At 33.7% G+C, this 24609-nt stretch overlaps 1 protein-coding gene across 15 annotated transcripts in view; it reads right to left on the bottom strand.

Moving 5' to 3' along the window:
- The window catches only part of Sap47 (Synapse-associated protein 47kD), a 68714-nt gene extending 44377 nt beyond the window's left edge, over window positions 1–24337 (bottom strand). For all 15 annotated transcript variants that reach the window (XR_011396256.1, XM_070109163.1, XM_070109182.1 and 12 more), the window contains exon 1: window positions 24117–24337. Coding sequence is in view for 14 of the 15 variants with exons in the window: in XM_070109163.1 (XP_069965264.1) it covers window positions 24117–24337 (221 nt within the window). In the remaining variant the exon portion in view is untranslated. The remainder of the gene's footprint in view (window positions 1–24116) is intronic.
- Window positions 24338–24609: the final 272 nt, after the last annotated feature.

The raw sequence follows: 24609 nt of genomic DNA, 5'->3' as shown, positions 1-24609 counted from the left end.
ATATATAGTAGAAAGAAGAGAAAGAATATACAAATAATATTACCGAAGAAATATAGACTTCTAGTTATTCGAGGAGACACTTTGAAACTACTTCTATGTTGACAAGATATTTCGAGTAAGCCGATTTTATTCTTGAAATGTTCTAAGTAGCTCAAAGAACATGTAATAGAATATTTATAGCATATTCGTAAAATTCTATAATTAATAGGCAGCTCATATTTGAACCCTTTGCGGTCGGATTAAATTTGGAGATGGATATCGTACTGGTCGAAATTAATTTTCGTCGATAGAGCAGGGATACATAGCACGCAAGTTTACGATGGATAAACAAGGTTTAGTAATTCTTTTGTGAACTTTAGATATATCTTTATTCAATACACTATTATTTATTAGTTCGCGAATATGTTCTTTAGGATGTGTGGTTCGTATAGGAAAAGTGTAAACTGATGTGTTGTTAGAGTATTATGATGATTAAATAGAAAAAACTGACCGTTTGTTAGCCATAGACTATTAAGGAAAACCACAGCATTGTTTATAGAGCGTAATCGGTTTAAAAAAAAGTTTCTGATATCGCTCGAAAATCTGTGTTGCGCCTCATAGCAAACACTGCATTACGCCGATTTTCCTCTTCAATCTGCTTCTAGAATTGACTCAGTAGTTAAACAAAATTACATAATATTAGTTCCAAACTATAAATTAGTGGCATGCGTTCGTGTGTTTTTTTCTTACCGGGTATACATATGATCATATATTGTTCGGAAGTCTGGTATATTTATTGCTGCAGCGGCAGCTGACAGCAATTATGTGACATGACACAACAGAGGCCACAATCTACTTGTATACTATGTATATAGACAATTCTTTATCGAACGAAAAGCAAATTCTAAACTTTATGTAATTAATTGTTTTACAATAAATTGTTGGTTGTTGCAACACAGAGGGGTATAATTGATGAAATTGTGATAATCAAGTAGTCATCTGAGTTCTAGTATATGCATACATTATATACACACGTACATAGCTATATCAAGAAATATATGTTCGAAAAATTTACTAACAGGATGTTTAGTGGTTTCTAAGCTTTTATGGTGTTGAAACTTGGGAAATATCGTACTAAATTTTACACATATCTTGTTTTGTATTTAATAAACTTTATCTGTATACGTTTGAGTAATCAAATTGTTAAAGCGGCAGCTAAGAAAGTAGTTTATTAAAATGAAGAATTTATTTGCCGGAGTCTACACACAGCTTTAATAGACCAACTTTAAAAATTATTCCATGCATATAAGAACCCGCAGACTTACTTAAACCGTTAAAATTTTTATGTTTAAATGTGAAAAGTATTGTGAAAAAACTGACAACATATAGTACGTATGTATACATACATATGTATTTGTAAACAGGATGAAAGGAAGGATGTGGTAAAAAGAAGCAATGAATGTTGAATATTTCTTTATGTAATAGTATGCACATATGAATGAGGCGAATCAGCTTACGAATACATAACGGCAAAAGGCGAAGGACGTGTATTGGATTTTAAAATGCGGTTTGCCAACGCGGTTAAGTGTGAGTGTATGCTGAGGTCAGCGGATATAAGTGATGGACTTGAAGGAAAAGAATTTTCCATTTGCGTACATACGAGTAGAATGTACTGATGCGAGTTAAAAGACGAATGTGAACGAATTATGACGAATTTACAAACGAAAAGGTACTTCCATAACTCATTTATTACATAATAATTTAAATAAAATACCGTATATTATTAGACCAAGCTTCAAAAACTTACGTAGTAAGCTGTGAAACGCTAAGGATTTTATGCGATGCTAATCTACTTTCCAATCGGAAGTTTGTCATTATTTGAGGATCAACCGCTCTAAGACTTTTACTATAATTTAAGAACTAAAAAATATATTGTGTTTTCTCCAATCATCGAAGAACTTTTAATGTGGGCATTTTGCACAATCCTCTGACTTTCCTTTGCCTTCGTCTATAAATTTGTGAAAAAATGCTTTTTGGTCTATTAACTCTATCATTAGACTTTTTGTGCACCGCCAAAGGGTTCCAATTAAGGGGGTATTCTAGTCTAGAGGTATAAATTCCAGGTAATTTTTGAAGTCTCGTAATAAAAAGGTAATTCATATTTTTACTATTAATTTTTATTAGTTATTTACGAACATTACAACAATACAGGGAAAAAAAGTTAAAAATTAGCAGCTGATAAAGTGCGAAGTCTCCAAAAATGCTCCGTGATCATACCCACTATTTTAAACCTTCTAGCAATCTGAATTCAAAAAAATATAAATAAAACTACGGAAGAAAAATACAATTATAGTATTATAGTATACAATTTTAGTACTATTTTGTTTTACTGTTTCGAATTTTTTAAAAATACTAAAAATTTAAATTTGAGTTTTCTCGCCTTTTCGCTAAAATTACAAACATCAAATTTTACCAGGAAACCGTAAAAAAAAAATAAACAATTTTCTGTTGCATACCTCAAACGCGCACACGCAATTCAAGCCAATGGCAGGTAATGCAGTACCGTCGGCATATTCGCTATATCTGTGGAAATACTCAACCGATTTCAAAGATTTTTGTGACAAACGAAAGGTAATTTCTTCCAAAATATTTATTTTTAGATTGAACTGATTAAAAGTAAGCATGGCAATTTACGAAAGGGAAACAGCTCTAAAAACATTCAGTTACACAGTTGCATGTATGGCATTTGAAGTGATGTTGTATAACAGACTATTCTTGCAAAGCGCAGGCTAGTTCCAAACATAAACAATTCAATAAAGAAGACTTTCTAAAAGTTTGCGGTAAATGTATCCAGTAGAACCTGAGAAATCGTGGGTATCGTTTTGAAAAGGGCAGTTTCGAGAAAAACGCGTTTAAAGTTTCAGCTCCAACCGAACTTGATAGAAGTTTGGAGTTTTTTTCACAGCTGTTCAATTTTTTTTAGACTGGAACGTTGGACATCGTAGCAGATATTCCACCTCAATAGGATAAAAGTTGGGTGCTGTGTTACTCATACGATTTATCATTCTTAACGCATGCTCAGCATTTTTACGATTACTCCATACCACATCCAGTTTCTAAAGGTGAGATCTCAGAGCTCTGTAATTACCGCGGTAGCGTTCTTCAAAATTATTTTGTAATAACAATACAACAAAAAACCGATATTTTTGGAGGGAAGTAGGTATGCTAAGAAGTGAATTAAATAAAACTTCTTAACAAACTTTTTTTCCCAGATAAGGTTAATAAAAGTACTAAATAAGTACATTTATTCCAAAAAATATATAAATAGATATATTCATATATACAAAGTTTGTATAAATTTGGTAGTGAAACTGTTTGTAGCTAACTAAATAACCGACTAACCACAGCCGGCGGAAGTGGCAGCAAGCAAAGGAAAATCCGGAAAGCTAAGACAAGCGTCGAAAAAGAGCAAGATAAATGAAAACGAATGTTGTATAGATATACAGCGAAAGTAGTAGAAAGTTAACATAATAAGGAGAAGAAAGAGGCGAAATATTTGATCAACTAAATTAAATTAGCAGGTGCAACTTTAAAGGAAAAATGAGCAGCAACAACTTACAGCGAGGTAGAGAGTTTTCAAACTGAAACCAAAAAAGTTACCATGATTTCCGAGTACTTTCAATTACTCTCATGTTAAAAGCTAATTTTGAACAAACAAAAGTTGCTAGCAACGCTGGGGTAAGCCTAAAAACTGCAAAAGCTTTTGAATGTAGGCGAGAGTGTACAACTGTCAAAACCTGACAAGGTATATTAATAAGCTAAAAATAGCAATAGCGGTGTAGACTTTGGTGTTGTAGTTACCAATGTGTGTTTTAAAAAAGACGAAAACGTTAACTTCGGCTGCACCGAAGCCATAAAATCCTTTACAGGTGCAATGTTTTTAGCATAAAAGGATATAAAAATATATCGGTTAGTTTGGATGGCAGCTATAAGGTATAAGGGTCCAATCTGAACAATATGTTTGGAGATTATAGCGAAGCTTTGCATAAAAAGCTATGCCAAGTGGCGTGAAGATACCTCGTCAAAATATTTTCCTAACAAAGAATTGAGTTTGATCGGTCAGTTTGTATGGCAACTATATGCTACAGTTGTCCGATATAAGCGGTTCTGACAAAACAACGGCTTCGTGGACAGAAAAGATCAAGTACAAAATTTCAGGTCGATATCTCAAATATTGAATATATATAAAATATACACAGACGGACATGGCTAAATCGACTCAACTCGTCATGCCGATTATCTATATATATGTTTTATAGGGTTGACGACGTTTCCTTTATATACCCTGTACAGGGTATAAATAACTAGTGAGTAAATGCTAAATTGTGGCTTTTAATTTTTCTTACCATTTACTAGATACAATACATACTCCCAGAAATTCATCAAAGCTCTTTTAGAGTGCTGTTTTTGCCACAACGAAGGTCAAGGGTAAGTGGAGCAGAAGTCAAAAATTCGTGTCTGTTGGTGCCATATTTGTTTACTCATTCGTCAGACAAGACAACCTACACTAAACTCGAAAGAAGCAAAATCCAAAAAGTGTATGCCACGTGCATAGCGACATGCAGTTATTTATTAATGTATGCCATCTACAGTTTACTAGCAATGCGCTTACATAACCTCACTTTTAAATGCAGGTGGCTATAAGTGGGAGCAGGCGTGAGTTAAGTCTTACTTGATTTTGACTAAATATTTAGACACTAAGTAGTTAAGGGAACACATCCTTTGCAGATATTCTTTTTTGGTACAAATATAGAAACAATTTTTTTTTGATCTTTTGAAAATTCGAATGTATATAACATTTCAATTTCGATCATATTTTCTTGTCAATATAAATAGTTTATGCTCAAATTGCGCCAGATGTTCTGTATAATATTATTAACAGTTAAATGCCACACAGTCAAACTTAGTCGATAAGCATATATGGTACATAACCTTTTTTTTTTTTTGCTTGGCATGTGTTGTGTCGCATAATATTATATATAGAAATTTAAAAGAGAATAATTTTCTCAATTTATGCAAAACAGTCGCAATTAAAAAGGTCAAAAGTAAGCAAACAACTCTTAATTATGGACCCAAAAGACCATGAAAGCTTGCACAAACATTCATCCACGTGCTTCTATAATTGTGCGTTGCAGGCTGCTGATAAGACTTGACGGGATGGGGGTGACAGCCTAGAGCAGCGCTAAAAAGCCAACAATATCAAGTGCTGTAGTTAATAGTCAAATGGAAAATTTATGCGTCAAGTCAATGGGTGGACACATAACTAGTTAAACGATTATATTTTTAGTTGACTTGTTATTCGCTGATGTTATTAAAATATATTTTAGCGCAACGGAGAAGGCAGTGTGTAAGAGACATTGATTTTTCAAAGTTGCACGATGGCGACTTAAAACTTATAGAAAGCTCTAGTTGTCGGACACCGTTGAAATGCAGACTAAAATTAGTAGCACTTTATGTTAGAGTGCAACAAAACTTTCAACAAGGAACGCTTGAACGCAGAAAATTGGTTTTATGTTCTCTTCCATCTCTCTTTTTAAAGGTCATGTCGAAAAAATGAAGAAAATTGTGGAATCAAAAGTACTTGAAAAAAAGTGAATATATTTTAACGATTCAATGCTGAAGGATAGACATTATTCCATGTTCAGACTTCAAGCGTATGACAGAAAAGATATCATCTGACAAAAATAGTATCAAAAGGTTCAAAGACCCTTATAATTGGTGCAGGACCCGGATTTTTATCCAGCCAAGGACTGTCAACTCGGCAGAATTCTGCCGCTAAAACAACAACAACAGACCATTCTAGACTTTTTTGGACAATGCATGATTCAAATTGATCATTTGTTGTCTGTAGCGATTAATATTAACTGTTTCACCAGGCTTTAGAACCATTCTGATCCCACATTGCCTTCTTACCGAATCGATCTGTTTTTACAGTCGATGTTAATGGTTATTCATTAACCTATGATTCGCTTCGTTCTGGATTCTTAAAATAAACCCATTTTTCATCACCAGTTTCGATTGCAAAACTGATTTTCATTCGTGTCTTTGAATTAAAATTTCACAAGTGTTTGTTCTGTTTTCTAGGAACACGGTTGCCAAGTTTCATTATATCTCAATTTTTACTCAAGTTACCGCTTGCACGGACGAGCAGACGGACGAACGGACAGACAATCACTCGGATTTCAAAAAGTCTTATCATCCTGATAATTTATATATAAATATAACGCTATATCCAACTCGATTATTTCAGGTAATACAAATAACCGTTAGGTTAACAATACTATTATACTCTATAGCAACATGTTGCATGTGTATAAAATCAACAAATAAACCAATTGCGTGCAAAGAACATGAACCGAAATAATACACACACATACATACAAGCATATGGTATGTAATAACTGTACACTCATTGAAAACGTAAAAAATAGCAGTGGTTTAGAAGTTCTGTAAGCAATTAGCACATTCGTCTATGCTAGAATTTGAAAGCAGCAAACCGAAGTCACCACTTTTGGCATTGAATGATAAATTGTCTGGCGGTCACACCTCTCTCTCACTCACTTTTTCTCCCGACATACACAAGTGGAATCCTGCTGTGTAAATGTATATGTATTGCCATGGTGCTATCCACGCCTCGTATGGCATTTGTTTGGTCAACAGCAAACCGACAAAGCTCACAAAAGTCGAAGAAACAATTAACAAAGTGTGGAAATTTAATTGCGCAAGACAAAGTGGTGGAGATTTATACAGGGTTTTCCAATAAGAGTGATACGATTTAAAAAAATAAACACACACACACTAATTGTTAAGGAAATTCAATGTTCCTTATTTAATGTGAAGTACAATCGATAGAATTAACTTCTGAATATAACATCCTTCAAATAGTCTCCACGACTTCTTTTACAGGAACGAATTCAATGAAACCAATTTTCGAGTACTTTTTCCCCTAAATCATGTATGTCATGAATAGAACGTTCAATATAGACTTCTAAAACTTGAAGAGAGTCTGCTTTATTGCCCAAGACCAATGGCTTTGAATAACCGCACACAAAGGGGTCGAATGGTGTTGAATCACAACTTCTTGGCGGTCAGTCAATGTCACAATTTCTTGAATTTATCGAGTCTCCAAACTTTTCTCGCAAGAATTCGGTTGTTGCACGTGCTGTGTGGCACGTAGCCCCGTCTTGTTGGAACCAGATGTTTTCAAGATCAACTTCTTCCAATTGTTTGTAATACTTCATATATAATTCATACATACTTCATTTCGAAAGAAGTATGGACCGATGATTCCACCAAAAACCACATCAAACTGTTAATTTAGGTGAATGTAATGGTTGTCCTTGAATAATTTGTGGATTTTCTTCGCACCAGAATCGAAAATTTTGTTTATTTATCGCATCACTCAGATTAAAGTGATTTCATCGGGAATCGTTATCGTTTTCAAGTATTTCCAAGGCAAAAAAATGGCTTCCGTTCTTGAGTGAGAACAATTTTGTACGGATGCAAGCCTAAATCTTTTCTCAAAATCCGCCAGGTTGTGGTTTCAAACAGTCCCAATTCTTGAGAACGTCTTGGAATCGACAAATTGTGGTCTTCAACAACACTTGCCTGAACGGCAGCAATACTATCATTACTTCGAGCGGTTCTTTGTCTTATTGCCACTTAAACATTATGTAAAGAAAATGTACGCTAGATATTTTCAACTTAAATAGCGGCGCTCACGCCATAGCTCAACAACAGAAACCGGAAACGGGGACGACAAGCCAGGAAGAGGAAGAAATCATATGACATCTGAAAGTGAGGACAAAACTATTGTTCTCCTTTTTAAGAAGAAACCACAGCTGAGGAAAATTTTAGTTGCAAGTTGCCATCAAAGATGTCAGGCTATAATAGACAACGCGAAAGATTGAGGCAAGTATTGAATAAACGTCAGCTATAACAGTACATTTACTATAATTATATTTTTCTTATAAACGCCACCTACACTTTGGAAAGCGAAAACGTTTTTTTTTTTACGCATTATACATGGAGATTCTCGTAATTCGAGTAGCTTTGGAGGCAACTTATTAGAAATAAAATTGTTTGCATATACACTCATTTTATTTATATCCGTATAAGGCTCCATGCAACTGGATCGGCATCAATTAGTAATTAGAACAGTAACACGTGCTACTCATTAGTTTAAAAACTTCCTTTCTACTATAACACTCAATACTATATAATACTGACACCTCATGACAGTCACATTTTTAGAATTATTTTAAATATGTATGCGGATTACACATTGTGCGCGACAATGTCACTGCCAGGCAAGCAGGTTGATGTTTTTTCAACACACAGACAATTACAGGTTAAAGGAGATTTTTTGTTGTTTTTGCTCTTGTACGATTAACATTTGAATTTTAGAACACAAACAAATTTGAATAATTCATGAGACAATGGCATGGCTAGAGTCTCTGCATAGCGCAAAATAAAATTGCTACGTGTACTACTCCACTTCCATGGCGCCATGAAAGGTAATTGGTACGCTTGGTGCTAATGGAGTCCTTGTGCGTCTTATTATTGTGTCTTTTGACACCTTGACTTTGCTTAGCCGTAGAGGAAATCTCTACGTATTTGCATACGCATAATTTTCGAGTCTTACTTTAAATCGCAGGTATTCGTACATACAGATATTTGGATAATTTATATGGAAAATATATTTTGATTAATTCGCGAATTATGCTCGTTTATATGATTGCGCGGAAATAACTTTTAATTTACACAATTTTTCCAAAAAAAAAAAACTGTACATATTTATTTTATTTTATAATTATCAGCTTACTTAGTTATGCATAATTGTTAGTATTAATTTGACTTTCAGTTGAAGTGCTGCCATTTTGTCTAATATCCCATAGAATATTGGTCAGATCTCAGGACTTGGTTGCGAATTCTCGCCAAGTCTTGAGTTTCCTAGGGTGTGTAGCATTGCAAATCGGAGCAAGTAGGTGTTTTCCTAAAGGTGTAGTTTTATGGTCGTTGAACGATTTCGCCCATTCTTCCTGAGATATAGGATCTCACCTAAAGATGGTGCCACGCCCATTGTAAAATTTCTTAGCATCCTTCTCTAAAGCTCTTGTTTGTGAAATCTCATGTTTTTGGCCCATTTATTCAGGGAGTTATCGAAACTTTAAGTAGTTTTCATAATAACCGTTATGTGTGGTTGTTGTCTGACTTTACCCATTTTTGCAGCATATGAAAAAGTGCTAAAAAAAGACTCCCTCCGAGTAAATTTGGTTGAGTTAGTTTTAGCGTTTTGGAAGATATGTACATTGAACCATTTAGGAAGCGGTGCGTAAAACCATTTTAAATCCAAAAACCAATAAAAATTATAATTACTATACATAGATGACTAAAGTTAATAATCGAAGGACTATTCAAAATTTAGATTTTCAACAAAATGGTGGCTTCCCAAAAAAGCACGTTTTCTGTGAAAAAATTTACACTTCAGAGTGGCTTAAAAAATCAATTATATTATCAAAAATCTTATTCCTTCTATCTCACGCTATATATATATATTTTTTTTTATCTTTTTCTTTTGGGTGTTACAAACTTCGTGGCAAACTTAATTTGAGTGATGACTTCATCCTTGCAACCGGAACTTCGAATATTCTATTGTGTGAACAATTTACGAACCCTTACAACGCATAAAAAAAAGAGTACGAACTATAAAAATAGATTCACTTCACTAGTTCAGCGAATCTACCATAGACATACTGGTAGATACAACCTGGACCAAGATACGTCGTTCGTATGGATTTATATACTCTAGAAGTATTGTCTATTGTCGTAAAATCTAGTTAGGGTTTAGCTAGGTTTTCGTTGCACACTTTTCAACGACAGTGTGTAAAAAAGAAAGGAAGAGGGGTTAGCCCCCTGAACCAGTCTGGCAGTGTCCGAATCCGAATTGTATCGTGTAAGATGGTTGCAAAAGTCTTACCAAGGTTTGATTGGTGATACATGGCTGCTAATAATGAACAGCTTTTACATAAATTATATGAGGATAAAGCCGGGATTTGGTGAAGGTTTAATATGATGTAATTAAAAGGTGGATAATTTGGCCACAATTACGTGGATCTGACGGGTAAAACAAAAACATATTAGCAAATTACGTTTAATTGAAATTATTGAAATCACTGTTTTTATATAGCGTAGTTTAATATTTCGACCTTAAACACTTATAATGCGACTTAACTTTAAGAAAGTATTGTTGAAGGAAAATTTTGTCTGGAAACACAAGCAGGTATTATTATTTGTTCGCTCTAAGCATTAACTTCTACACTCTCTGAAATGGGTATTAGACACAGAGCCATACTTCAATTACTTCCATATTGAGTATTAGTTATATGAGAATGCTGGCTGTTCAAGTGTCGGCAGGCCATATTCAAGAGTATTTCTTTAATTGGACACATTTTTAGCAGTCGTCGGATTATGCAGATTATACTTGTAGTGAAATCATATAAAATATTCCTCTGGCCTAATTTACGAAAGCAATATAAGCTAAAATGAAAATTAGCCTAACCTACATATAACACGTGTGATAACTACTGAATAATGTTGATTTGGTGCAGCAATAAAGTAAAGCGGTTGCCAATACGTTTATGTAGACCAATAAACTCAAAGTGTTTTTACCGCAGCAGGTATTTTAAAGATCCGTCACTCAATTTATTGTCATGGAATTACGGAATCAAAAACAACCTAGCTTTTACGCAGCAATGCAGCTGTATTGCTAAACTATAAAAAATGAACAATGAAAAATTTATAGCAAATTTATAGAGACCGCCAATAGCGCTGCAACGCCAAAAATATGCGGTGAAACGAAAACACAGAGACACATCCAGCCATGCATTGTTCAGCATGGTGCCAAAAAAAAAACAAAAAATCGATAACCAAAAATCAAAAGTGGCCAAATAGAGAATGCAAAGCGAAATGCAGCTAGCGAAGAGGCGTTGGCATTTTACTATTTTTTTTACCGCTACGCAGCGGCGCGTTGTCAGTTGAGTGCCAACAAATGTTTAGCTTATATAGTAAATTAACCAGAGAAGCTGCAAGTCGCACACACTAACACACATATAAACACATGTATGATGCTTGCATGAACTTAGCAGGATGTGTTTGTATATGTGTGGGTGCGCGTGTGAACGCAATATTTATTGTACAATAACAGCAGTCGATTTATGAGCGCCATATGGAGCGCGGACGGAAATATGTCATTTTTTAATTGGTTTTTATTTCGCTCGAGGATGGCGCACAACAAAAACAAATGCGCTGCATTATTATTAGTCCCAACGACATGCTATACTGGGGTATAAATTTATATGGTTATACATTAGGGGTTATGCAATGAAGCACTGCACTTATTACGCGCTCAAAATATATATATATATATATATATATATATATATATGTATGTATATAAGTGTCTACTGCTGTTTTATTGTCATTTGCAACATTTCTATATATATACTCGTATGTGCTATCATGGCTGACGCCACAACGCCTCAAAGTATGCTTTCAATAAAGCATTAACAGTCACTCTGTATTAATACATCGACACATGAAATAATACATATACAATATATATGTATGCATATATGTATGTGCATGTACATATGTGTATATAACATAGCTTTTAATAAAATGAAGTAATTTGTTAAAAGTAATTATGCAATTACATTTGTGGTTTTGTAAGCGTAATGTGTAGAACAACTGTATTTTTATTATATTTTGTATTATATATTTGTTGTTGTTATTGATTGAACGTTTTGTTGAATATTCAACAACTTGGACAATTTAATTGCAATGTGACTTGTGTGGTGCTTTTAAGATAGAATATGAATCAATATAGATATATGTATGTATGTATATACATGCTGTGGCTAAAATAATGGAAGCATCGAAATATAGTAAATGATAGATGGAGATCTGTTACTTATGGTTGTGCAGCATTTCAAAACTACTTACCAGGCCAGAAATCGCAATTTAATGATTATTATATAATGATTTTGTTTTTCCGTAGCCGTCACGGTCATTAGTTATTTTCAAAATAATTTAATTTTTCACTAAAAAATGGAAAACAATTTATTTTTCATGCACCAAAGCTATAATACCCGTCACAGGTTCAAGTTTTCTTACAAGAACTTGATTTTGATCGGTCCATTTGTATGGCAGTTATATGCTATATTGGTTCGATCTGAACAATTTTTCGAAGATTGTATTGTTGCCTTAGAGATTCAGCCTTGTAAAATTTAGTGAAGAAACCTAATCAAATAAAAAAGTTTTCTTTACAAGAATTTGATTTTGATCGGCCAGTTTGTATGGCAAAAGTGTATTTTATTGGGAAGAAAAGGACGTGTGCAAAATTTTATATCGATATCTCAAGAACTTCGTTGCTAAATTTATATATCCTGTTTAGGATATTATTAAAAATTACATTCGAAATTTTTATAGAAAACATTAATGTTGGCCATTATAATAAAAATTAAAAAACCCTGCCTACAAAAAAAAACATTTTGGGACATTGAAAAATCCACTATACAAAAAATTTCAATATTTTTACCGAATTTGAAACCACTTTGAACACAACTATATCTATGCGCATATACTTATGTATACAGCTGCATAGTGTAATATAGCGGTTATATGATACCTAGTGGCAATTTCGCTTTATTTTTCTAACAACAGAGCTTAAAAAATAATCTCCTTGTAACAATAAATATATAATACAACAAAAGAGAGAAAGAGAGATTAAAGTGTTGAATATTGGAAGCAAAAATTGCAAATATTGGCAGTAATGTGATTTCAGTATAGCTGCAGGTGATGAGACACAATTATGTGATTGAATTAGAAAAAGGAAGGAAGAAATTTTAAATATGCAAAGAGTGAAATACGAAAATTTAAAGGGAAATGTCAACTTAGGGGAAGCAAATATGTATAGGTGGAATACTCTAAGATTTAGAGAAATTATATTTTAGTGATAATTTGAAGTTAGTAGGTGGATTTAATATGCTATAACAGAGAAGAAAGAGAGAGAGAGTAGAACTCGCCGTCAATTACAACGAAGTTAACGTTAGGCATGAACTTATCATATAATTTTTGAGCTCGTTGTTTTGCCAAAATATGTTGATTATCATTGTGATTTGGTGTTTCATTATCTTTAAAGGAACGTAACCCATTTTTTTGTGCATTTTCTACACATATAAAGGTGACATTTGCACTTTTTTTGGCGACATCTTGTATTAATAATCCATGGTTTCGTTCCAAATATCTCAAGACTTTTTTATGCTGTAATCGGAGTTTCAAATACCTGTTTTCAACCACTACCGACCTTTCTTTGCGATGTTGTCAGGATTATTCAGTTTTTTGCGCAAAACCAATTTGCGAACGTGTGTCATGCTGACATTGCTGACAAATTTTACACTAACAATATTTCTGTAAAAAATATGATGCAATCATGTGGACAATATATTAAGATTTCTCCATAAATTGGAATTTTGAATTTACCGTTAAAAATTTTCAAGCTGTATACTGACTTTATTACTGGCTTTAAAGACACTTTTAACTTAATATGAAATAGGAAAGAAATAAAGAGAGTAAATTCTACAACTACAGAATTTTTCCGATAAAGCTACAGAAGTAAGTAGCTGAAGCAGCACCAATTTAAAGAACAGAGGCCCGCATCGGCAGATGGCCTACTGAATGGATATGCACAGAAAACTTTGGCATCTCAAATCGCTGTTAGCGATATACTTTCCAGCATGTCAAAGATTTACAAGAACACTATGAACAATACACAAGCTTCAAGCCATAAACTGGAAACGCGCCGGTACTTCGAAGATTGAAATTGGAGCTGGCAGATTACTGGACATATATTCACATGCTGCCGCTAAAGGCATACACAATGATTGTATTGACACCTACCTACAAAAGAAAGGCTGGTAACTGTACTGAAATTACACAGTTACGTGACAACGCATGTAAGATCGACATACGAGGTCTGTTCAAAAACTAAGGTGAATTTTCAAATTTTGCGGGCTACGTACATTCGTTTATCGATTTTTATATTTTGTTCTGTTGGCACACTCCTCTCGAACATATATTATGTATGTTCACAGTTTCAGCTTTATAGCATATTTATTTGGGTTGTGCGGTTTTGCGTGTGCGGCAATTAACGCTGTCGAAAAAAATGAATCAAAGAATTTGCATTAAATTTTGTGTGAAAACAGAAATTAAGTACTCAAAAACATTCGAAATGTTAACAGTGGAATACGGTGAGTATACTCTCAATCAAAAAAAAAGTTTACAAGCGGTACATGCTTTTCAAAGCAGGTCGAGAGGATGTGAATGATGATGGTCGCCTTGACCGATGAAAATGTTAAAAAAGTGAAGAAAATTGTTATGTAGAATCGTCGAATCATCCACCGACAGTCGAGTTTTCTGGCACAACTGTCACAAACACGATTGGGACCACCAAGTTCGACTTCAGAGATTATACGCAGTGTATCGGTATCCTAAAGAATATTTCCAACTCCGGCAGCATATCGAAGTAGTTCTTCTTCTTCAGTTACCGGAAGCAAATACTCCATGTACCCGTAGACTGCTTCAATTATGAGTAAATTGAGGTGCACGTTTTGGATGTATATATGCTATAGTGACAATAATAACGTAGAGGGTTTAGACGCAAGCAGCATTACATTTATTTGCTCGCTAATTTGGGTCATTACCAGACGACTTGTAGTGGATTATAATAAAAAGTACCAACAACGGAAGCAGCAGTGATCGGTGCAATGACAATATCAAAAGAGTATCGCTTGAACGTCATAACCGGTGGTAAGGATGCAATAACGACTCCAAGCTCTAAAAATTCCATCTTTACAAGACGATGGGGAAAGAAAGGGCTTCATAGAAACGATACCTTCTAAGGAACGTTAGAACTCCGCCTCCAGAATATCATAAGACATTGGGATAAAGTACCAAAGAAAAAGTGATCGCTAATAACATGTAGAGTGAGTTGGAGAGAGCTGGAACAGGCAAAAAAATTTTATGTTTATGAGCTAACGTTTTCTAGCTCTTTCGACAGTTTAGCAATACAAATCCAAAGCTTGAGTTTTGGTCGCGTTATTCGAATATCGTCGAATATTTTACAAATTGATATTTTAGACTGATAATTCAAGCTCTCAAATCATGCACAGATAATATAGATGTTTTTAAAATTACGTTTTATTTCGAATCAGTCTTATTATAATGACGATAGCTAAATTTCTTTAACAAAAAAAAACAAAAAAAAAACACAATAATGACGATGGAAAAACAATGATGTTAATGATGTTGAAGTACAAGTAAGTTTGCGAAGGTGCGGTCTAATCTACGCTGTTGACTATTGTTCAACAATCCATAAATGTAGCGTCAACTAAATTTTGCAATTCTTTCTATTACAGTCGGCGTCTTTAGGTCTCAATGGAGCACATCGTGTCTTACAAGCACTTTATTCTGAAAGGCTTAAATAATTTTAAAATTTGATTCAGCTGAGCTGCCATATGATATGGATACCATACGATGAAATCGGCCTAAGCATTGAAAACCTCTCCATAGATACTTTTTATGGAACCAAAGAAGGTAGGATAAAATCGGCTATACCAATTTGTTACGAGAGCCTTCAAATTTTTTAACAAGAAGAGATATAAGTCATAACGACTGATGAATTTTGTGAGTAATCTAATCAGGTTAGAAAAAACTTTTACTAGTTTGGTTAGAATCCTGGGATTAAACTCAGCTATAAATAGTGCTTGTGTGCCCAAGTACAGCAAATTTGCAATCAGTTTAGTATATGTATATGTTCAATAAAAGTTGCTGGAAAAAAAATTAATTTTTTCACTGCCATAACGAGGTACAGTTGTGCACAGCATAAAATTAAAATTTTGATTTAAAGCAGTTTAGCACATATGTATATTATTGATATGTATGTATGTAGGTATTTAAACAATAGCATTGCACTAATTCGTCATTAACTTGAGTTGAAAAATAAGAACAACGCAAATATTGACGACAGTGACAGCGACAACTTTTGGAAAAACAAGTCGCCGCCAGGGGCGCGAGGCGTTGTTGCTAAAGCCATAAAAGTGGGACAGAACAATGCACTAGAATTGCACTGCAAGCCTTCGTATCAAGTCCTTGACGGTCCAAAACAAATGCCATTCACACATTTGTGGAGAAAAAACAGGAAAAAATAGGTAAAAGCAAGACGTGAAAATGCAAAGGATAATTTCGGTTACGTTTGTGGTGTGTAGCAGCACGAAACTTTCCGATATACATAAATAAATTCATGTGCAAGCGTTTGCAACGGAAAAGAAGGTCGCGTGCAAAAAGTGCAAGTCGTTAAGAACACATTATATGGGCAGCATATGTATGTAGGTATGTATGCGGTAAAGGGGGGGGGGAAATAATTTCGCCTCAAAAGTGTTGTTTTCGCACTAAAGAGTTCAATGAAAGCACTCTTATTTTCATGACTATGCTATTTTTACCGCAGGAGGTAGTAGGTCATTTTTGGTAGGTCAAAGGGCCGCCAGAGCTCTACAAATTCAAAATATATATGAATTTGATAAATTTCTAAACTGAACTGATACATAAACGTGGCATGCTTTTAAGCGCTTTGTTCATTGATTTTAATTTGCTTTTTATGTGAAAACAGTAAAATAAATTAATGAGAATTTTTTTATTGCTAATTGTTGCATACTTTAAGGCACTTGTGCGTTTTTGAACAGCAGCGAAGGCACATATTAATAATATACAAATATATATTTTACTTTAATATTATTAATTTCATTAATTATGTATTATTTTTAATATTTGTGTCACAAAATATTGTCAGATAACAAAAGATTCAAACATTGAAATTATGAAAACCAGACGGAAAAATAAATATTCAATAATTATTGTAGCATACTTTTAGGCATCAACATATGTTTTTCAAGTACAGAAAAGTTAAACATTTTATGAAAAATACAAATTTTGAAAAACTTTAATTTCTTTCGAATATTGCTATTACCAAGCTTTTTTTAGCATAAAAATGTGCTCAATTCCAGGAATGTAGCAAAAATAGAAAAATGCAATAGACTCGAATTAAATGTGCTAGCGTGCAAAAAAAAATCAAAAAAGTTTACGAAACAAATCACATGTGCTAGTTGTGCAGAAATCAACTGAGTCAAGTGCAAAATAAAAATGAGAACAGTTACATGATAATGAGAGAGAGAGAGATATTAAGTGAGAGAGCATGAGAGTGTGCATGCATTAAGAATTGAATTGAAAATAGCGCCTAAAACTAGACTGCACAGTTTGCAGCCTACAACTCGAGTATATCGATCGAAAAACGACACAAACGTGAACTATGAAAACGAAAAGTATATAATAAGTAGTAAAAAATCAAAAAGAGAGTAATAGGAGAGAGTACGTAAGCAAAGAAGAGAGTGCAGTTTTACTGATTTTTGCAACGGGTACAATTTTTATATATATAAAACTTGAGCAAAATATGTTGTTATAGCAACGACGCAACGAAGAGCAAATGAAATGAATGGAGAGTCGAGTTTTTGGTAGCACTACTAGTGTAAGTAGATATGTACCATTAAACTCTACTGATTAATATACCATATAAAAAAATTGTAGTGAGAAGCTTTAGCTCTTGCAGAGCAAATTAGTACAACTTTGTTATTTTCTGAAAACAAAAAAAAACAACACACACAATACCTCCCCAATGGGTGCCAACAACCCCAAATCAAGCCATCAGCGCAGCTACTTTCCAACACCTTACATTCGTAAGGTGCCTCCACATAAGTGTATACATTTTAAGCACGCTGCTGGCGCTACTCATCGTCAAGTGGTAACGGCTGAGTAGATGCTTCACTTTTGCGGTTTCTTCAGGTTATGGAAGTAGAAAAGGAAAATGAAGAAAATGGATAAAGGGATGATAAAAGACAAAGGCGCTAGAGCGGCAGAGAGAGCGTGACTTTACACAAGACCATCGCAGCCACTTTGACGGCAAAGCGTCTTTTTAGTCACGCTGTTTTAATACCATTTTGTTCGGGGCGCTGAAAAGTATGCAAATGTATGTTTGTAAGTCTACGCATACCAACCATATATTTATGCTATTTATGCAATACATACCGATTTAAATGGAACAAACAAAGCGAAACAACAGAGAAAATGAAATGAAAAGGGAAAAATTACGCAAAAGCTATGACTCAACAATATTGAATGCCTTTGTATGTCGTGCATGCATGCATATGGTATGCGAGCGCATGGAGCGCGAAAAGTACTCATTGCAAAATAGTTCGCAACGCTTATTGTCATGCAAGTTGGCAGACACACTCCGAAACCGCATGCATATTGCCCATTTACTATTATTTAGCTTGCGCGTGGGTGAACCCGCGAGGCCTGTGCCATTTGATATGCTTTATAAATATGTATTCGGAGCTGAACATGTGCGAGGAAAAAATAATGTGAAAAAACAACAACAGCAAGATATAAAAAAAAATCAGTTTGAGTTGGGACAAATTGTTTAGTAGGAGGATTAAAGATATGAAAAAGTCAATAACAGTCAAGTTGATAAAGAGGCGTGTTATATGCTCTGCGACGCACAGGGAAAATTGAAAAAATATTATAGAAGAAAGAATCGTAAAAGCAACGTAAAAGAATTGAAAGGAATAGAGATGTTTGGTCCCGATTTTTACAAACTCTGTTATTTCAAGAAAATATATCGGTGCTAAGGAAACTTTGAATTTAATTCGCAACTGGCCAATTCCTTACGATTTGGAAAAAGACAAATAGGTTTTAAATGCAAAAAAAAATGTTTTCGTACTAAAAAAACGTTTTACAAATACATTTTCGTATGAATTTTACTTTAATTTTGTTAAATAACAAATCATAACTTTGGCAGTATTTTACTTAAATATTGAGCTTTCAAATACAATACAATAATTACTTATATTTTATTGTAAGTATCTGATTACAATTGTGATCTGAGATTGTGCGACCTCAATTTAGAAAACAGCAAAAACTATTTTTAGTTGTAGATTTATTATCAGTAGCGATGCTTTGCCTAATAACTTATGCTAAATTTTGTGAAGATATCTTGTAAAAACGATTTCTGATCGTTTAGTTTGTACGGCAGCTATATGCTATATTGGTACGATCTGAACAATTTCTTCGGATATTTCACTGTGGCCTTGGAAAATAATTCATACTAAATTTTGTGACGATTTCTCCTCAAATAAAGAAGTTTTCCATACATGAACTTGATTTTTATCGTTCAGTTTGTACGGCAGCTATATGCTATGGTTGTCCGATCTTAACAATTTGTCCGGAGATTGTAGCGATGTCTTGGATAATCTATGCCAAATTTCGTAAGGATATCTTGTTAAATAAAAAATATATCCAAATAAGAGTTTGATTTAAATCGTTTAGTTTGTATGACTGTTATATGCTATAGTTGTGCCATATCGGCGGTTTCGACAATCGAGCAGCTTCTTATGGAGAAAATGATGTGTGTGACGTTTGCTTATGGGTGTCACAAACTACGTGGCAAACTTAATAACCCCTGTTAAGGATATAAAAATCACCTAATCTAGAAAAACCACATTTTTATTATTTTATGAAGTCACTCTGCCGCTATAAAATTTTTTATTGATAACCGATACCAAAAAACAATAAAAGGCAAACATGTGAAAGAAGTAAGTGCCAAAATAAAATAAATAACAATTGAGAAGTGAGTTTAACACACACGCATTGATATAAATAGCCGTTTCCTGTATTGACAGCGTACATGTATGCCGTCGATATATCACACAAATAATTACAGATCGCAAATAATTTGCAGAAATCCAAGGTACACCAAATTTATTGCCCCTGCAGTTGAGCAGGTAACTTGACAACCCTTGAATGTCGAGCGCAATTATATGTGTGAATGTACATATACAATATATATGTATATATGTGTGCGGCTAGAGCACTTGATAATTATTAGTAGCTGCCTCTTTTTGGCATACAATTAAACATAGAATGTTGTCAGCAATTAAATATTGAATACAGTCAATACAGTTCAATAATGTGATAAGTGTGTTATACGAGTTGCGCTGTGCTATTGTTGTTGTGAGCTACGAATATTTGACAATTACCATATAGATAGTCAAACCAACACCGAATAGAGCAGTTAAGTCTATAAGTGCGTCAAGTGGTGTAGATGTTAGAAATGTTGAACCCATTTGCGCCACAGTAATCAGTAAATTATTCGCACAATAAGGAAGTGGCACGAAACAAGTGCAAATAAACACATACTTGTATAAATCACTTATAAATGCTGCCTAGGGAGATGTTAGTTTACCTATATGTATGCATAATAATTGCTTTACTTAACAGTTGTGTATATTTTAGTGTGAATGCAAACTACCAGATATAAATAGGAAAATATATTTTATTAGTGTGATTAACATTTTATCTCTTCTGAATAATTCATTCCTAGTTTAACAACATTTTGTTTTCATATGTAAATATTAGTTTAAAAAATTAACCGAGTTAAATTAATTTTTGAATGGTCTAAATTTTATTTAAATCTATTGTGATTTTATTTTTATAATTATTTTCTATTAGTTCACAATTATAGTTCAAATATTCAACAACAATTTTACATATAATTTTAAATCCAATTGGGCTCATAGGAAATTTTCTCATATCATCCTTAAAGATAGTTCAATGAGGTTACTCATACGCCATGTCGTATATATATTTGCAGTAAATATAAATAATTTGTATAGCAGCTATATGCTATAGTCATCCGATCTGAAACATTTCTGCATATTTTGTAGCACTGCTCTGTATAATAATTCATGCAAAATTTCGTGAAAATATTTTGTCTAATGCAATAGTTTTCCTTACAAGAACTTGATTCTGATCGTTCAATGTGTATGGCACCTATATGCTATATATTGTAGTGGCAGTTCCGACAAATGAGCAGCTTCTTGGGGAGAAAATTACGTGTGAAAAATTGCAGATCGATTTCTCAAAAACTGAAAGACTAATTCGCGTATATAGAGGCATATGATCACCTATATATAATAAAAAATAAATTGATAGGGTCTTCGATGTTCCCTCTGGGTGTTACAAACTTCGTGGCAAACTTAACTCGAAAAAAGGAAAAATTTACAAAATGGCGGTGTAAAATAAGTTAAATTTTACACAAAAATTTGGTTGCTTTTGATCCGTCAAATTCGATTTTTGACCTGATCAACAAACTGTTTGGCCATTGTATGGATAATTATATATACAACATGCAGAAAACTTTATTAGTGATTGAAATTTGATAGTGAGTCTAACATTTGTCTCTGAGTAATCACTCAAGCAAATTTGAAAAATTTGATTTTGAGAAAAACGCGTTTAAAGATAAAATTATAGACCTGATTGAACTGAGCGGCTATACTTTAGAAGCCTGTAACTCTAAAGATATTTGAGATATCGATTTAAAATTTTAGTATTGTGTATTATTTTTAAAGTATAGACCATCGAAATATGCAAAAAATAAAATAAAAATATGTTTTTTTTCAAAAATTCATGCTAAATGTGCCCTATAATATTAGATATATTTTATTATTTATATTTTAGAGAGAGCAGTCGGTGCTAATACTTCTTTCAATGCATAAGCAGTAAAAGAAAAAAGCGTATTCGTCATAATTTAACCAGCTTATTTGAATTTTTACACAGATTTAAATACTAACTAGAATCAATAAATATTGAAACATATGTTACATATTTACTACTTTAACCTACATAATAAGGAGGAATTCAAAAATAAATATTCAAAGCAACTTAAGTGTTCAACAAATTGTGCTAAATGTCAAAAGTAATAATACATTATTTTTAGCATTAAATAAATTCTTGTACAAGTACAACAACCACAACTAGGCAAATAACTGTTTACAAAAAAAAAAAAACAATAGACAAGGTCAATTTAACATGCCATGCTAGCGCATAAAGTTATCATGATAAATTAGCAGGTACATATATACACATACAAACAAGCTAAAAACACATATAAAGACTGAGAATGGTAAGTTCAAATAGCCGTGAAGACCATGAAAATGAAATCGAAATGCAAGAAAAGGCAATAAATTAAAGCAACAATAAAAAATTTTAAAATAAGGGGTTTAAATCAAAGCTGTAAATGGTTGTACATATGTATTGTACATACATGTGAACTTGCCGGAAACTTGAGGAAATTATTTACAGGTCGCTTGGAGACCAATTTGGTTGCTTATTTGCATACTTGGTATTCAGTCAGCAACATTAAGTGATGCAAAATTTAAAAATACCGTTATGGATAGAAGAGGAATATAAAAAGCTATTGAAAGTGTGATATGAACAGCAAATAATTATGAGAGTGGAAAATCCGTTCCGACGACAGTCGGGTCTACGTAACCGGAACGGACCCGGATTTTTGTCCGCCCCAGGAATGTCAACTCGGCAGAATTCTACCGCTATAACAACAACAACAACATAAAAGTGAAAAATAATAATAACCTTCCTTCGAGATTTATAACATTTTTTATACCCTAAACAGGAATGTTTGCCACGAAGTTTGTAATACTGAGAGACTCTATAAAAATTATATATAAAAATGATCAGTATCGACCTGAAATTTTGCACACGTCTTTTTCCCCCCAATAAACTGCTCGTTTGCTAAAAACGCGGATATCGGACCACTGTATCATATAATATATTTGTCATACAAACTGAACGATCAAAGTTATGTCCTTGTATATAAAACTTTTTTTATTTCACGAGGTATTTTCACAAAATTTGGCATCGATTATTGCCTACGGCAACGGTACAATATCCTAAGAACTTGTTCAGATCGTACCAATATAGCATATAGCTGCCCTACAAACCGAATGATCAAAATCAAGTTCTCGTATGAAATTTTGTATTTGTGCAGGTGTTTTTTCTTGTTTTAGATAATTATTAATAAGTATTAGGAATAAGTAATTGAGCGCTCTGCCACTTGGTCTTAAAACAAACGTACAAATGAGTACCACGTTTTCATTGAGCGAAAATACCAACTTACAATTTGCTTTTACGATTATGTCCGCCCATTATTGTCGGTTTTAAGTGCTTGAATCTGTTATTTGCTGATAAGAATAATGTGTAACACAATGCCCTTCTCTTGAAAATTGTAAAATTACAAATGGAACAAAATGTTTCATTATAATTTTCGCTGTTACGTATTTCCATTGATAACACAGAATAACAGTTAAAAGGGGATGGCGATACTCACATGTGACCTCCATATATGTGAGTATCTACACATCTCCACTCCAATTTTACGCATTACTCTCGCTGTTGTAGCGATTAAAATGGGCAACTATGCAGATTTTGGGTTTGGCAGCTGTATAAACGCTTTGGTGAGCGCCGCGTTAGTCACGAGGTTGGAAATATAATTAATTCTTCTTTATTCGAATGAATCTAACTAAAAGAAAGTTTTGCTTATAACTTTTGTTTATATAAAAAAAAAGTGACTTTGTATGTTGCTATTGGATTAACTGCATAATTGCAAGGTTATGTATGGTAAGGGAGTAATACATTTTTAAGTGGCATAAGTATTACAACAATGTTATGTAGGTCAAATTATTGTTGCTATAATTTGGAATTCCTTTAGTTATATACTTACAACAACGTGTAAAAGTCATTAAATTGTAAACTGATTAGCATTTCGAATGCGTTGAAACCGATTTTCACTATTCATCAGGGTTGAAAATAGCGCATTATCACTTCAAGTATGCCATATGTATATAGTAGTATGTATATGTATATAGTATGCCAAAAAACTTTTTTTAAACTATTTTAAATAGACTCCCATATGATTAAATCACTTTTGGGTTCATCAATAACCAACAAAAGCAATCAAATAAACAGTTAGCAAAGTTAACACATCTGCTGAATATAAACTTCCATTTGTATTTTAGCGTTTGCGTTTCCTTTTTCTTCTTTAAAGTACTTACCTTTTAGCGCCCTCTTCACCTTCAACAGGCTGCTCCCCAATGACGCCAGCTGCATTCGCTGCTTGTTCGGCGCCAACAGCTGGTGTTGGTGCTGCTGTAGCAGCGGATACTTCTGGAGCGGCAACAGCATCTTGAGTAGGTGCAGGCACGTCTTCATCGGCTTGACCGCCCTTGACGGCGCCCACCAATGAAGTGAATTGATTTGTTAGACCAGAGAACATATTCGACCACTAACGGTTTTCTTGCTTCTATCTTCAACGAATTTCTCTTCACGTAAATTATATTTGACAACGATGCACTTGCTGGCACTTTTCTATATCAATCGATACGTGTGTATTGGTGGGAGTGTTTCGACTTCAAGTAACTCGTGGTTTTTATGTATGTAGGCAAAAGTAGACTTGTAGACGGCGTGCCGATTATGGGCTTAAGGTAGTAACTAGTGCGTGGAAGAGCAGAATAATGAGCACACTAACCAAACCAAGAATATGGTGCA

Source organism: Bactrocera oleae, chromosome 2 (assembly GCF_042242935.1).
Source record: "Bactrocera oleae isolate idBacOlea1 chromosome 2, idBacOlea1, whole genome shotgun sequence".
In the NCBI taxonomy this organism is placed as follows: Eukaryota; Metazoa; Arthropoda; class Insecta; order Diptera; family Tephritidae; genus Bactrocera; species Bactrocera oleae.
The sequence above is the reverse complement of the archived record's forward strand: the minus strand, read 5'-3'. Positions and strand labels throughout refer to the sequence as shown.